This window comes from Pygocentrus nattereri, chromosome 23 (assembly GCF_015220715.1).
Source record: "Pygocentrus nattereri isolate fPygNat1 chromosome 23, fPygNat1.pri, whole genome shotgun sequence".
In the NCBI taxonomy this organism is placed as follows: domain Eukaryota; kingdom Metazoa; phylum Chordata; class Actinopteri; order Characiformes; family Serrasalmidae; genus Pygocentrus; species Pygocentrus nattereri.
Window position 1 is genome coordinate 32363778 of NC_051233.1, and position 14385 is coordinate 32378162.

At 44.5% G+C, this 14385-nt stretch overlaps 1 protein-coding gene across 1 annotated transcript in view; it reads right to left on the reverse strand.

Moving 5' to 3' along the window:
• Positions 1-14385, reverse strand: part of rxfp2l (relaxin family peptide receptor 2, like) — an 85671-nt gene that overhangs the window by 62119 nt on the left and 9167 nt on the right. Inside the window, exons 2-7 of the mRNA XM_037533628.1 lie at positions 13398-13526; positions 13185-13256; positions 9893-9998; positions 9248-9319; positions 6359-6430; positions 4206-4277 (exon numbers count right to left, since the gene is read on the reverse strand). Coding sequence (XP_037389525.1) covers positions 4206-4277; positions 6359-6430; positions 9248-9319; positions 9893-9998; positions 13185-13256; positions 13398-13526 — 523 coding nt within the window. The remainder of the gene's footprint in view (positions 1-4205; positions 4278-6358; positions 6431-9247; positions 9320-9892; positions 9999-13184; positions 13257-13397; positions 13527-14385) is intronic.

Sequence of the window (14385 nt, forward strand, 5' to 3'; positions counted from 1 at the left end):
AAGAGCTCACACTGAGAAATCTGATTACTGAGCTACAATCCAGCCTCTTTATCAGATTTCCCAATCAGATTTCTAGACCTTACTCCAATCTACAAAATCAGAGTAAGAGCTCACACTGAGAAATCTGATTACTGAGCTACAATCCAGCCTCTTTATCAGATTTCCCAATCAGATTTCTAGACCTTACTCCAATCTACAAAATCAGAGTAAGAGCTCACACTGAGAAATCTGATTACTGAGCTACAATCCAGCCTCTTTATCAGATTTCCCAATCAGATTTCTAGACCTTACTCCAATCTAAAAAATCAGAGTAAGAGCTCACACTGAGAAATCTGATTACTGAGCTAAGAATCCAGCCTCTTTATCAGATTTCCCAATCCGATTTCTAGACCATACTCCAATCTAAGAAATCAGAGGAAGAGCTCACACTGAGAAATCTGATTACTGAACTACAATCCAGCCTCTTTATCAGATTTCCCAATCAGATTTCTAGACCTTACTCCAATCTAAGAAATTAGAGTAAGAGCTCACACTGAGAAATCTGATTACTGAGCTACAATCCAGCCTCTTTATCAGATTTCCCAATCAGATTTCTAGACCTTACTCCAATCTAAAAAATCAGAGTAAGAGCTCACACTGAGAAATCTGATTACTGAGCTACAATCCAGCCTCTTTATCAGATTTCCCAATCAGATTTCTAGACCTTACTCCAATCTAAAAAATCAGAGTAAGAGCTCACACTGAGAAATCTGATTACTGAGCTAAGAATCCAGCCTCTTTATCAGATTTCCCAATCAGATTTCTAGACCTTACTCCAATCTAAAAAATCAGAGTAAGAGCTCACACTGAGAAATCTGATTACTGAGCTACAATCCAGCCTCTTTATCAGATTTCCCAATCAGATTTCTAGACCATACTCCAATCTAAGAAATTAGAGTGTGCTATTTACATGACCATTTCAATAATCAGATAACTGCAGAAATCTGATTATGATTGGATTATTGATTGCATATAAACACACTCAGTGATTCGCCACATGACTATGCTTTCCAGGCTCTGCCCACAAATGTCGAGAGTTGTGTTGCTAGACGAGCTTCACAGAAAACTGGTCAAAATCTCACTCCCCCTGAATTTACACTGGAGTTCGGTTTACAGCCACTACATAATGTTGAGTCCAGTTTATAGTTCTAAGCTGCTAAGCTGGGCTGTGGGCCTGTCCCAGTTGGTGCTGTGATGCGAGGATCAAGAGGAGGTAAGGTGTCCAGTTTCTCTTCTCTGTTCTGAATTTTTACGCCGTCCCCAAAGGAGAAACAAATATTATTGTTGTGCTCCATAAAACATACAAAGTAGGTTACTGCAGGTGTGGAAAGCAAAAAAAATCTGAATCAAGAAATAGTTGTTTATTTTTATTATGAGCATGAATGATAGCAAGAGGCTGAAACCTTTTGCTCTGGTTGTTTTCAAGTTTACTCCTCCTTCCTGCTGTTCTCCGCTTCTAATAACCCACTGATCAGGCTGCGGCTCATATTTATCATTATCTAGAACTTCCAGAAGACATAGAGTGTCACAATTGGCCCCTCCCAGTCTTCCATGTGCTTGTGTTTACCTTATGGTCTAGTCCATGTGCTTCTTTGTTGTGTTTGTTCCCTGTTCTGCCCCCTTGTTTCCAGACTCTACCCTTGATTGTTCTTACCTGTGTCTTGTTACCTGTGCCTGTATTTAAGCCCTGTGATTTCCCCTGTTAGGTTGCTGGTCTTTGTAGTGTATTGTATCGTTAGTTGTTTGTTTACCTGGTTTTCCTTTTTAGTAATGTCTATCCCCTCATTCTATCTGTGTTGGCTCTCTGACCCTGGACTGTCTAGACCCTGAGAACGGATTTGCCCCTAATAAATCTCGCTTCTCTCAGCGTATGCCTCCGTCTCATCATCGATCCCCAGCGTTACACAGAGGGACATTTTTCTCACGTCTACTGGAAACAAAGCGTGATTGGTTAACTCCTCGGTCACTGCGTGATTACGTTGAGTTAATCTCTTGTGTTAGGACTTCTCCTCAGCTCCTGAAGTCCTAACCAATGGGAGAGCTTGTTTAACTATACCTACCTAGAGACCACAGAGACAAACAATTCCTAATTGGCCCATTTTCTGCTTCGGGTTTCAAGAATTAAACCTTTTTGTTTCTGCCCAACACTTTGGATTGAAAGAAGAGTAGAACTGTACTCTGTAAGTTTAAATAAACGCCTGATTCCCCCGAAGAACAATTATAGACGTTAATAGATATTTTTTAGTTTTCAGAAATCATTAGGTTTCCTCTGAAGGCCTAGAAGAGACCCTGAGGGATCCCCTTTTTTTTAGATCTTTTTTTTTTTTTTACTGGCCATTGTTTATTCTTAAAAGTGAGTTTTCAGTGTGAGGTTTAAAGAGGATTCCCTGGAGAAACACATGATGTAACTTGGTTCTTGGAAAGCACAAAAATTTGATTTCATAGCAGTTATCAAATTCCCAGCAACGCAGACGGAGACACAGTGTGTAATTTTCAGCAATTGTGCTCCAAAAGATGAGACACAGCATCTCTGCCACGGCTAACAGAGCGAGAAACAAGCAGGAGAGAGAGAGAGAGTGGGAGAGAGAGAGAGAGAGAGAGAGAGGGAGAGAGAGAGAGAGAGAGTGAGAGAGAGAGAGAGACAGAGAGAGGGAGAGAGAGAGGCAGAGAGAGGGAGAGAGAGAGGGAGAGAGAGAGAGAGAGAGAGAGAGAGAGAGAGAGAGAGAGGGAGAGGGAGAGAGAGAGAGAGAGAGAGAGAGAGAGAGAGAGAGGGAGAGGGAGAGAGAGAGAGGGAGAGGGAGAGAGAGAGAGAGAGAGGGAGAGGGAGAGAGAGAGAGGGAGGGAGAGAGAGAGAGAGAGAGGGAGAGGGAGAGAGAGAGAGGGAGAGGAAGAGGGGGAGAAAATTAGCTCTTGACTCGAGACAGGCAGAGTCCAATCAGCTCCATCATCTCACTGTCTCTGTCTGTGTGTATAAACACCATCCAGGCGCATCCAGACGAAGTGAATTCAGCTACTTCTAACTCCTCCATCATCGCCACATTTATTTACGCTGACAACAGTGATTTTCTACTATTATTAGTTTTCACAATCATATGTTTACGCCACTATAAATATAATGTGAAGTGGGAGCATGTCTATTCATTGCATTCAGTCACATGTTTGTTGAGATCAGATGTTTCATGAACTTGAAAATGCGTGACTAATGATGCCTTTAGAGGGCGGTGCTGAGCGGCATTTGTTTATTTCATGTTTGTTAACAGGACTCAGTGTCCATTATTTCCAAAACTAATTAAAATTTTTGATTCGTTGGACCACAGGACACCTTTTCACTTCGCCTTAGTCCATTTTAAATGAACTGGGGCCCAGAGAAGGTGGCAGCATTTCTGGATCCTGTTTATATCTGGTTTCTTCTTTGCACAATACAGCTTTAACTTGCATTAATGGATTGCATGGCGAACTGTGTTCACAAACATTGATTTCTGGAAGTGTTTCGAGCCCATGCAGTGATTTCCAGGACAGAATCATGTCTGTTTTTAATTCAGTGCTACTTGAAGCCTCTAGTATTGACCGTCGGCCTGGTCCCTTGCATACAGGGATTTCTCCAGATTCACTCTTTATCACATTATGTACTGTAGATGGTGGGATATCTAGAGTCTTCACAGTTTTTTACGTTGAGGAACATTTTTCTGAAATCCACAATGTTCAGACGCATTTTTTGCAGACTGGTGAACCTCTACCCATCTTGGCTTCTGAGAGTCTCTGCCTCCCTAACATTCTCTTTTTATACCCAGTCATGTGAGTTAGTTGAAAATTGCTCCTTCAGCTGTTTTTTATTAGTACCACTTACTTTTCCAGCCTTTTGTTGCCCCGTCCCAACTTTTTTGGGATGCATTGCTGCCACTAAGTTCTAAACGAGTTAATTTTTTCATTGAATGGTAAAATGTGCCGCTTTCAACATCTGATATGGGTTCTATGTTCTGTTGTGGATAAAATATGGGTCCATGAGTTCTGCAGATCACTGCACTGTTTAGATTTACATTTTACACAGCATCGCACTTTTTTGGAATTGGGGTTGTAAATAAATAGTCGAGTGTGTGTGTGTGTGTGTGTGTGTAGGTGTGTGTGTGTGTGTGTGTGTGTGTGTGTGTGTGTTATTATGTACTCACAACCACTCCAGACTGTTGAGGTCAGTGAAAATTCCAGCTTTCAGAGACGAGATTCTATTCTGACTCAAAAACCTGAGAGAGAGAGAGAAAGAGGGAAAGAAAGAGAGAGAGAAAGAGGGAAAGAAAGAGAGAGAGAGAGAGAGAGGGGGAGGGAAAGAGAGAGAGAGGGAAAGAGAGAGACAGACAGAGAGAGAGGGAAAGAGAGAGAGAAGGAGAGAGAGATGGGGAATGAATGATGGATAAGTAGGATAGAAAGCTGTGATTAAGATGAAATTGAAGTTAAAGTAAACATTTGGGAGAGTTTCAATTCCTCTAGTCCAATTGCCCATCTGCACTGAGAAAGAGAGCATGAGTATGCATAATATACCCTCCCTCTCTCTTTCTCTCTCTCCCTCCCTCTCTCTCTATTTCTCTCTCTCTCCCTCTCCCTCTCTCTCTCTCTCTCAATCTTCATGTTGCTCTCATACATTATAATTAACTGTTGCCAAAGCAATGAAGAGGTGAAGAAGAGGGTGCAGGCAGGATGGAGTGAGTGGAGACGGGTGTCAGGGCTGATGTGTGACAGAAGGATAGCAGCAAGAGTGAAAGGGAAGGTCTACAAGACAGCAGTGCGTCCTGCTATGATGTACGGTTTGGAGACTGTGGCTCTCTCTAAAAGACAGGAGGCTGAGCTGGAGGTGGCGGAGATGAAGATGCTGAGATTTTCATTGGGAGTGACCAGGATGGACAAGATTAGAAATGAGCAGATCAGAGGGACAGTGAAGGTGGAGCAGTTTGGAGATAAAGCCAGAGAGGCCAGGTTGAGATGGTTTGGACGTGTGTTGAGGAGGAATAGTGGATATATTGGTCAAAGAATGATGGAGATGGAGCTGCCGGGTAGAAGGAGAAGAGGTGGACCTCAGAGAAGGTTTATGGATGTAGTGAAGGTGGACATGGAGATGGTTGGTGTGAAAGTAGAGGAGGCAGTGGATAGGGCAAGATGGAGGCAGATGATCCGCTGTGGCGACCCCTAAAGGGAGCAGCCGAAAGAAGAAGAAGAAGACACAGTGGACAATAAATCTAATCTAATCTAATCTAATCTAATCTAGGTTACCGTATTTGAGCGTGTAGCCGTTTTCATTTCGGCCTCTCAGAGAGCTGCGTATGTAAATACCTGGTCATTACTATTCATTGTATTTATGCTTGAAGAAAAAAAGAAAATGTTTTTCGTTTTATTTTCAGTGCATTTCACATTCTCTCATCTGCTCCACAGACGGATGGATGGAAGAACAGATGGATGTGTGAATGAAAGTCTGCAACGTAGTATTTAAAATGTGCATCCAGTGTGACATAAAAAAATTGTGTGTGTGTGTGTGTGTGTGTGTGTGTGTGTGTGTGTGTGCGCTGCAGCTCAGCAGGACAAACATAAATATTGTCATAACATTCAAACACATCATGAGGGGGGCAGTGAGAGAGAGACAGAGAGAGAGAGAGAGAGAGAGGGAGAGAGGGAGAGACAGTCAGAGAGTCTCTCTCTCTCTCTCTCTCTCTCTCTGACTCTCTTTCTTTCTTTCTTTTTCTTTCTTTCTCCCTTTTTCCTCCCTTTCTCTCTTTTCCTTCCTCATTCTCTTCTTTTTTTCTTTCTTTCTCTTCCATCTCTTCCATTTCTTTCTTTCTTTTCCCCTATCTCTCCTCTCCTACTTCTTTACTATCTCTCTTTTGAATTTCTATCTTCTCCTCCTCCTCCTCCTCCTCCTCCTCTTTCTCTATAGCTATCTTATCCTGTCTTTCTTTCATCTCTCCTTTCTCCCTGTCTCTCCCTCTCATTCCCCTCTCTTACTCTCTCTCTAACTAATGTGCCTCTTTTTTCTTTCTTTCTTTTATCTTTTTCCTTTCTCCCTCTCCCCTTTTCTTCCTCTTTCCCTTCTCTCTCCACTCAATCTCTTTATTCCTTCTCTTTCACTCTTTTTCAGTCTTTTTACTCACTCTCACTCTTTACCCCCTCCTTCTCACTCTTCACACCTCACTATCTCTGCTTCTCTCTTTCAATCTCCTTCTGTGCTCCCTCTCTCTTTTTCTCTCTTTCTTTCTATATACACACATGAGGTGGTAGAAACTGTTCTGCTGTTTATTTATTGATTGGTTTGTTTGTTTGTTTGTTTATTTTTGCTTACAGTTTCCTCAGAGAGAAGAGGCCAGAGAACGCTCTCTTAGATATCAGCTCTATTCTGTTATTCTCCAGGTGCCTAAAAGAGAAAGAGAGAGAGAGAGAGAGAGAGAGAGAGAGAGAGAGAGAGAGAAAGCACAAAGTCAGTGCAGGAGAAAGTAAGTGTGAATGTAACGTATAAATGTTCAGTTGACAGTGTAGCAGATGCCATTTGTTCCAGTTAGCAGAAATCATGGCCTCTCCCGAGTCTCCTTCTTTGGCAAGATAATGCATTGGTGTCAGAAGTGGGATAGCATCCCTGTGCAGCGGTGAAAGCCTATGATTTCGGCCACAGGAAGTGCAGAAAAGGCACATAACACTGCGGGGATAGCAGACCAAAGCTTCTCCAATGCTAACTAACACATAGCCGAACACATAAACATGAGCAAAACACATCCACACTCTTTAAACTAAAAAACAACATTAACAACGCTAAACAACCACACACCAACATCTCTAGAGCCCCTTCTGGAAACCAGAGCAATTGGAAACCCCCACAATACATTCACCACGGTTTTGTGTTTTCAGCTAGGCAAGTCATAGCCTACAGCACTAATAACCGTAGCATGGCTAAAGCCATGGATTTGCTCTGCAACACGCTTAAAAAATAAGGTTCTGAAAGTGCTATTTGATAAAGCTGATTTTATTTAGTATCATGACTCACGCATAGAATCATTTGCATGCTCGAAAGGTTCTTCTTCACTGTGAAATGGATGGTGCTTCTGTACGGAGAACCAGTCGCTTAGTGAAATGGTTCTTCGGACTGATGGAGAATGTGTTGTATGTGGTTTTGTGTAGGTTCTTCTACCATTGCAAGTTTGACATTGTAACAATAGAAGGTGCTACACAGAACCATATACAACACATTCCCGCTTTGCTTGTCCATTCTTCTTCTCTCTTTTCCTCTCGCATCTTCACTTATTTTTTCTGTTTCGTTCCTCTTCCTCTTTTCTGCCTTACGTTTTGTTTTCTTTCTTCTATTATTAAACCTTAGTCCAGGACTCTCCGTCATCCAGCTGAGCGCTCAGTGTTCTTATCTGCAGGATTGAGCTGTTATTAGTTTTACTGTTATTGGTTTTGCTTTTAAACGCTGGGCTCACAGGGGTCAGGCCTGCGTTGGGCTTTGTTTGAGTTTAATTAGAGAGAATAAGTGCTAATCTCGGCCGCTTTGATCCTCATGAGAGGCCTTTTCGTCCTCGTGTGTTTATTTACTGCTTAAACGAGAGCGTTTCAGCGTGTTTATGAACGACGATCCCGAACACTCTGCGTTTGTTCAATCCTGAGCTGTCGCCACTTTGGGAGGAAGCTAATAGGAGACAGTAAACATGGACGGTTTTGCCGGCTTTCTCTCGTGTGTGTGTTTTATACAGTGACACAGTTTGAACTGATGGCTTTTGGCACTTAGACGATGCGATCTGATTGTCGGGCAGCTCCTTTGAGAACATGTGCGTTGCAGGTGATAGCAAATTGTGCTGTAGGTGCTCTTAGAAATCCTGAGATAAAGAGGCTGCAGCAACAACAAAACAGAAAAAAAAAAAAAAAAACGAAACAGAAGATAGCAGAAGCTAATCTGCAGGCTTTTTCTGAAGTGCTCTTGTAGCCAGATTGAAGCTGCTCCTCACAGTGTGAGCTGGTGTTTTACGAGCCGCTCTTCATGTTTGATCTAGTATTAATATACATTCTAGCACGTTGCAGCAGGATTTGTGGTCCAGCCACGGAAAAGTTCACAGGCTGGACAAAGCCTCAGTGCGGGTAAAGGCCAATTAGCCACACAGTTGGCTCCCAAGTAACACAACCGTCTATGTCAGGGGTCAGAAACATGCGGCTCTGGAGCTTCATGTGGCCCTTTTACTGTCCTGTTGTGGCAGCAGAATAAGATTCTCTCCGGAGAGAGAGAGAGAGAGAGAGAGAGAGAGAGAGAGAAAGAGAGAGAGAGAGAGACAGGGGGAGAGAAAGAGAGAGAGAGAGACAGGGAGAGAGAGAGACAGAGAGAGAGAGAGAGAGAGAGAGAGACAGGGGGAGAGAAAGAGAAAGAGAGAGACAGAGAGAGAGAGAGAGAGAGAGAGAGACAGGGGGAGAGAAAGAGAGAGAGAGAGAGAGACAGAGAGACAGAGAGAGACAGGGGGAGAGAAAGAGAAAGAGAGAGACAGAGAGAGAGAGAGAGAGAGAGACAGGGGGAGAGAAAGAGAGAGAGAGACAGGGGGAGAGACAGAGAGAGAGAGAGACAGGGAGAGAGAGAGCGAGAGAGAGAGACACAGAGAGAGAGAGAGAGCGAGAGAGAGATCGAGAGAGAGAGAGTGCGAGAGAGAGAGAGCGAGAGAGAGAGAGAGAGCGAGAGAGAGACAGGGAGAGAGAGAGAGAGAGAGAGAGAGACAGAAATAGAGAGAGAGAGAGAGAGAGCGAGAGAGAGCGAGAGAGAGCGAGAGAGAGAGCGAGAGAGAGCGAGAGAGAGAGAGACAGAAATAGAGAGAGAGAGAGAGAGAGCGAGAGAGAGCGAGAGAGAGCGAGAGAGAGCGAGAGAGAGAGCGAGAGAGAGCGAGAGAGAGAGAGAGGGGTAAGCACAAGGACAAAAGTGTGAAAGACATGAAACAGAAAAGCCCTCTGTGAGTATCAGGTGTCGGAAATGGAGAACAGAGAGAACGACAGAAGGAGACAAAGAAAGAAAACAGAAAGAAACAGAACCGAAGAAGAGAGAAACAAGAGAAAGAGAGAAAGAAAAAAGAGTGAGAATGAAAGAGAACATGGTTGAGATCTATTTGGAGAAAGAAACAGAGAGAGAATAGAAAAAAGAGAGCAGGGGATCGTGAAGGATGGTGAGTGTGAGGATGGAGGGATGAAGGAAAGCTGCGCCACTCACAGTCTCTCCAGTCGTCGGTAGCGGATGAACAGATCAGCAGGAAGAGAGACCAGACCGTTACTGTTCAGCTCTCTGTGACGGAGAGAGAGGAAAGAAAGATGGGGAGAAGAAATGAGGAATGAGGAAAAAGAAGGAAGGAAAAAAAGAGGCAAAGCAAAGAGAACAACAAAGGAAAATGCAAAGAAAATAAAAAAGGGATGAAAGGAAAAAGGAGGAAAGAAGAAAAAAAGGAGGGAGGGAGTAAAGAAAGTAAAATGGCAAAGAAAACAAAAAGGAAAGAAAAAGGGGGAAGAATGTGAGGCAAAGAAAAGAGTAAAACAAGAAAGGAAGTGAGTTCGGGAAAAGAATACGGATTAAAACAAAAGGGCGAAAAGGAGGGAAAGAAGAAAGAAAGGATGACAAGAAAGTGGCAAAAAGAAAAGTGGAAATGGGGAAAGGGAAGAGGCAAGAGAAAAAAGAAAGGAAAGATGAAAGGATGAAGGAAAAATGAAAGAAAGAATAAAGGAGGGAAGGTCAGTGCAGCAGGACTGTATTATAGTCTGTGCTCTTCTGCCTGCAGTTACACATTCCCACCAGAGGGGTCTCCAAATCCCCAAAGCTAACGCAGTGCAGCTTTAAATGAGCTGAATGACATGCGGGACTCACAGCGCAGTAACGTTGGAGGACACGGCTGGAACCTGCTGGAGATGTTTACCGTTACAGTTCACCTTCCAGCCCTCGCAGAAACACACATCAGGATACACATCCAGCACTGTAACACACACACATACACACACAGTCGTTAGCGCTGACCCAAGGGACTCTGGGTATTGAATGTATTGCAGGATGTTAATTACTGAGTGATTAACCTAAATTATTTATACAGTTTAACTGCTGTTAATTGCATTATTGACCTGTACAGTCTTATGGGGGGCATCGCGGGACCTCAGGACACCCTAGACAAATATATATGTACATACATCATATGACCAAAAGTATGTGGATGCCTGGCCATCACACCTATATGAGCTTGTTGGACGTCCCAATTGAAAACCACTCGCAATAATATGGAATTTCCCCACACTTCTGGGAAGCTTTCCGAGATTTCAGAGTGTGTCTGTGGGAATTTGAGCCCAGTCACTGGACACTGATGTTGGACGAGAGGTCTGGAACTGTGGAACACTTCATTTCAAAGGGGTTCAGAGGGGTTGAAGTCAGGGCTCTGTGGAGGCCACTGGAGTTCCTCCACACCAGACTTGTCTTTATGGAGCTCACTTTGTGCACTGGGGCTCAGTCATGCTGGAACAGGAAAGGTCTTGCCTGAACTGTTCCCAAAAAGCTGGAAGTGTGCATTATAGTTGTAGCATCAGGCTAGGCTCTTGTTAGATAGTTCTTCTGTTGTCATTAGGCTAGTGTGCCATGCACTTGTCCCCCCGGACTCTGATGACAGTCATGAGAGCCAGTGGGACGACAGGGCCTGAATCCTCAATGCCGCTGAGGCTGAAGGTAGTGAGCGGCGGGTACGAGAGGCGTGAAGGTGGGACACGGGTCCCAAACTCCACCACCTAAGCCCCGTCTATCAATCTGCAGCAAGTCCAGGCTACACCTCATATTCGATACAGGCCTACGAGCTGCGGAGCAGAGATGGTGACGGGGAGGCGGAGCAACAAGTTTTCTGATCCGGTGACAGCAGCATGAGTGCCTTTAAAAAAGAGCTGAGATGGACGAGCAGCAGTGGCCAGCTCTGGTTTTGATTTGGTGCAATTTGTTTGTGAGTGAATTAAGCAATAGAACCTGCGAGGGAGTGTGTTATCACGAAATAACGTCACGGCCGTGATTTGGTCGCCGTAGATCATCACAGCCGTGATATTATAGTGATAACACTCGAAGTGTTCTACTGCTTTTATACAACAGTTAAAAAAAGAAAGAAAGAAATTAGTAAACTGGGCCGTGACGTCAGAGTAACGCTCTCCGCCCACATCGCTGCACAGCCGGCAGTTTGTTCTCCAGTTCCTGACAAACTGTCGTCACCACTGAGCAGCTTTTCAGTCGGCAGCTGTGACAGAAGAACAGCTGAACAACCTGGAATCAGCCAGAAATGAACCCAACACCATTCGCCAGACGTGTCTGATCTTCAGAGTCGGACCAAATCGCACTGAGCTATAAATCTGACCCAATATCAGGTTCAGCTCAGTTTGGTCAGTTTCTTCAGATCAGTATTAATGTTGTTTTGTTCCAGCCGGTCTGTAAAGCTTCTTACAGCCCGTTTAGTTTGGCGAATGGTGTTGGGTTCATTTCCGGCTGATTCCAGGTTGTTCAGCAGTTCTTCTGCCACAGCTGCCGACTGAAAAGCTGCTCAGTGGTGACTACAGTTTGGGAATTTAGTGTCGTCTCATCTTCCGAGTCGGACCAAATCGGCTGTCGGTCAGATGTGATCTTAACAGTGTCCGATTTTTTTCGAGGCAAAGTAAGAAGTAAAAACGTTCAAATGGCTTGCACTCTGGCAGAAAACGAATCATTTGTCTCGCGCCTGCCCGCAACCTAAACGTTTAGTCCCGCTCCCGCCTGCCTATCAAGGCAAACTGACATCCAATATCTGACGCAGTCTATTCACAAATATATTATTCTCTGCTGAAATAACACAGCAGTCTTGGTCATCAGGCTCACTGCGAAGTAACTACAATAAACACCTTTTGTTTCCAACAAACACAAAGCAGGAATTAAACCACAGAGCGGTTATTGTTGGTGTTTTGCTGGGCAGCTGTGGCCGTTAGACTGAAGGCTCTGCTGTCTCTGTAAGCTTCGCAACTCTTTAGAAAGACTTCATGCATTTGAATTGTTGTGGTGATTGTTCTACTTGATTCAGGCTCTTCATTAACTGGGATGTTTCCTCATGTGTGTTTTGTCCCGCTTCCGCCAGCAGTGGGCTGGTTTCCTGCCCGCTCCCACACAGAGCACTGAAAATTAGTCATGCTACACAAAGTGACTAGATGGTAACTAGCAAAGACACTTTCTCTAGATTGACAAAGCTTCTTGTAAGTCGCTCTGGATAGGAGCGTCTGCTAAATGCTGTAAATGTAAATGTAAGATGATTGTGGTGGGTCTGGTGGGTCCAGCGAGAATCCCGGAGTGCAGACCTCTAATACCCGGTGTGAAGTACTTGCTGCATGGCTCGTTTTTTCTGTTGTGTTGGTTTAGTTGTTTCTTTGTGTTTGTGCTGCTGATCTTCTTTATTTCCCCGTTTTCTTTGTGCTCTGAGCTTGTAGTGATTAGATTGTTATTATTGTCATTGTTATTGTAAAGAATTGGCATTCAGCACACAAAAAGCAACACAGCGGCTCTGAGCCACAGTATCGCTCAGGGGAATCGGTCTGTACAGACCAACCCTGAAACTGTAGAATATAAAACAGGACAGAATTATTAACTCACTGTATGAACACAGTAGTTTAATCTCAGCCAGAAAAGTTGGATTCTCTCAGCAAAACACTAGACTGGTGAACAACACAGCTGCACTTTACCGTCTCTCTCTCTCTCTCTCTCTCTCTCTCTCTCTCTCTGTCTCTCTCTCTCTCTCTCTCTCTCTCTGTCTCTCTCTCTCTCTCTGTCTATCTGGCTCTGTATCGGTGTCTCGCTCTCACTCTTTCTGTCTTTGTCTTTCTTACAAAGACAAAGAGAGAAAGACAAAGAGAGGAAGAGACAGACAGACAGACAGTAAGACTGAGAGAGAGACAGACATAGACAGACAGACAGAGAGAGAGCGAGACACAGACAGACAGACAGAGAGAGAGAGAGACAGACAGAGAGATAGAGAGACAGAGACAGAGAGAGAGAGAGAGAGAGAGAGAGACAGACAGACGGACAGACAGACAGAGAGAGAGAGAGACAGACAGAGAGAGAGACAGAGAGAGAGAGAGGGAGAGAGAGACAGGGAGAGAGAGACAGAGAGAGAGAGACTCACTGCATTCCTCTGGTTCTTGAACTCTGGTCTTCATGAAGGCATCAAACAGGTGTGGCCATCCGCTGTTGTCCACTGAAACACACACAGTGAGACCAGACGGGCAGAATAAACGCCTGCTGCTTGTGTGAAACCACACAGACGTCCGGAGTGACCTCAGCGTACAAAATGATACAGCAGAAAAACAGAGGGTACCTGCCCTTTAACCACACTCACCGCAGTTCTCCTCGTCCGCTCCGTTCGGACAGTCCTGGTGACCATTGCAGTGTTTGAGCTGCGGCAAACAGACCGACAGATTCCCGCAGGGGAACTGACCCAGAGGGCAGACGTCTACACCCGGAGAGTCTACACACAAACACATCATCACATCACCACATCATCACTCTCTCACATCTCAGAGTGCGTCTCAAAGGGAAACTCCACCAATATTTCAAAACGTTGCACAATGAAATGCTTAGGATGTGAACAGAGCCGTGCAGAGCGGTTCGGTGTGAAACGCTCTGTTCTAGTGAAACTGTGAACCGCTCACAGTGGTGGTGATGGGAACCAGACGTCCCTCTAAAAGCTCCTCACAGAGAGTTCCTACATGAGCTGGTTCTGAATTCACTGCCTGATGACTGAGACGCTGTTTTATGAGAGTTTAGAGAACTTCAACTCCATTCATGGTGGAGGGAGACATGCAGGGCGCTGTGCGGCAAAATAGTCCCCAAAGAAAACTCATTATTCCAGATTTTCCACTGTTTTCCATCATCAACATTCCATATAAACTCAGAAGACTCGTGTAGGTTCACTGGTGGTTCTAGATAGTAAATAAAATGTCTACACTCACCGGCCACTTTATTAGGTACAACTTAACACAAATAGCTGATCAGCCAATCACACGGCTGCAGCTCACTGCATTTAGGCATGTAGAGGTGGTCAAGACGACTTGCTGAAGTGCAGACCGAGCGTCAGAACGGGGAAGAAAGGGGATTTAAGGGACTTTGAACGTGGCGTGGTTGTTGGTGCCAGACGGGCTGGTCTGAGTATTTCAGAAACTGCTGATCTGCTGGGATTTTCACACACAACCATCTCTAGGGTTTACAGAGAACGGTCCGAAAAAGAGGAAAGATCCAGTGAGCGGTCAGTTGTGTGGATGAAAATGCCTTGTTGATGTGAGAGGTCAGAGGAGAACGGGCAGACTGGCTCCAGATGATAGAAAGAC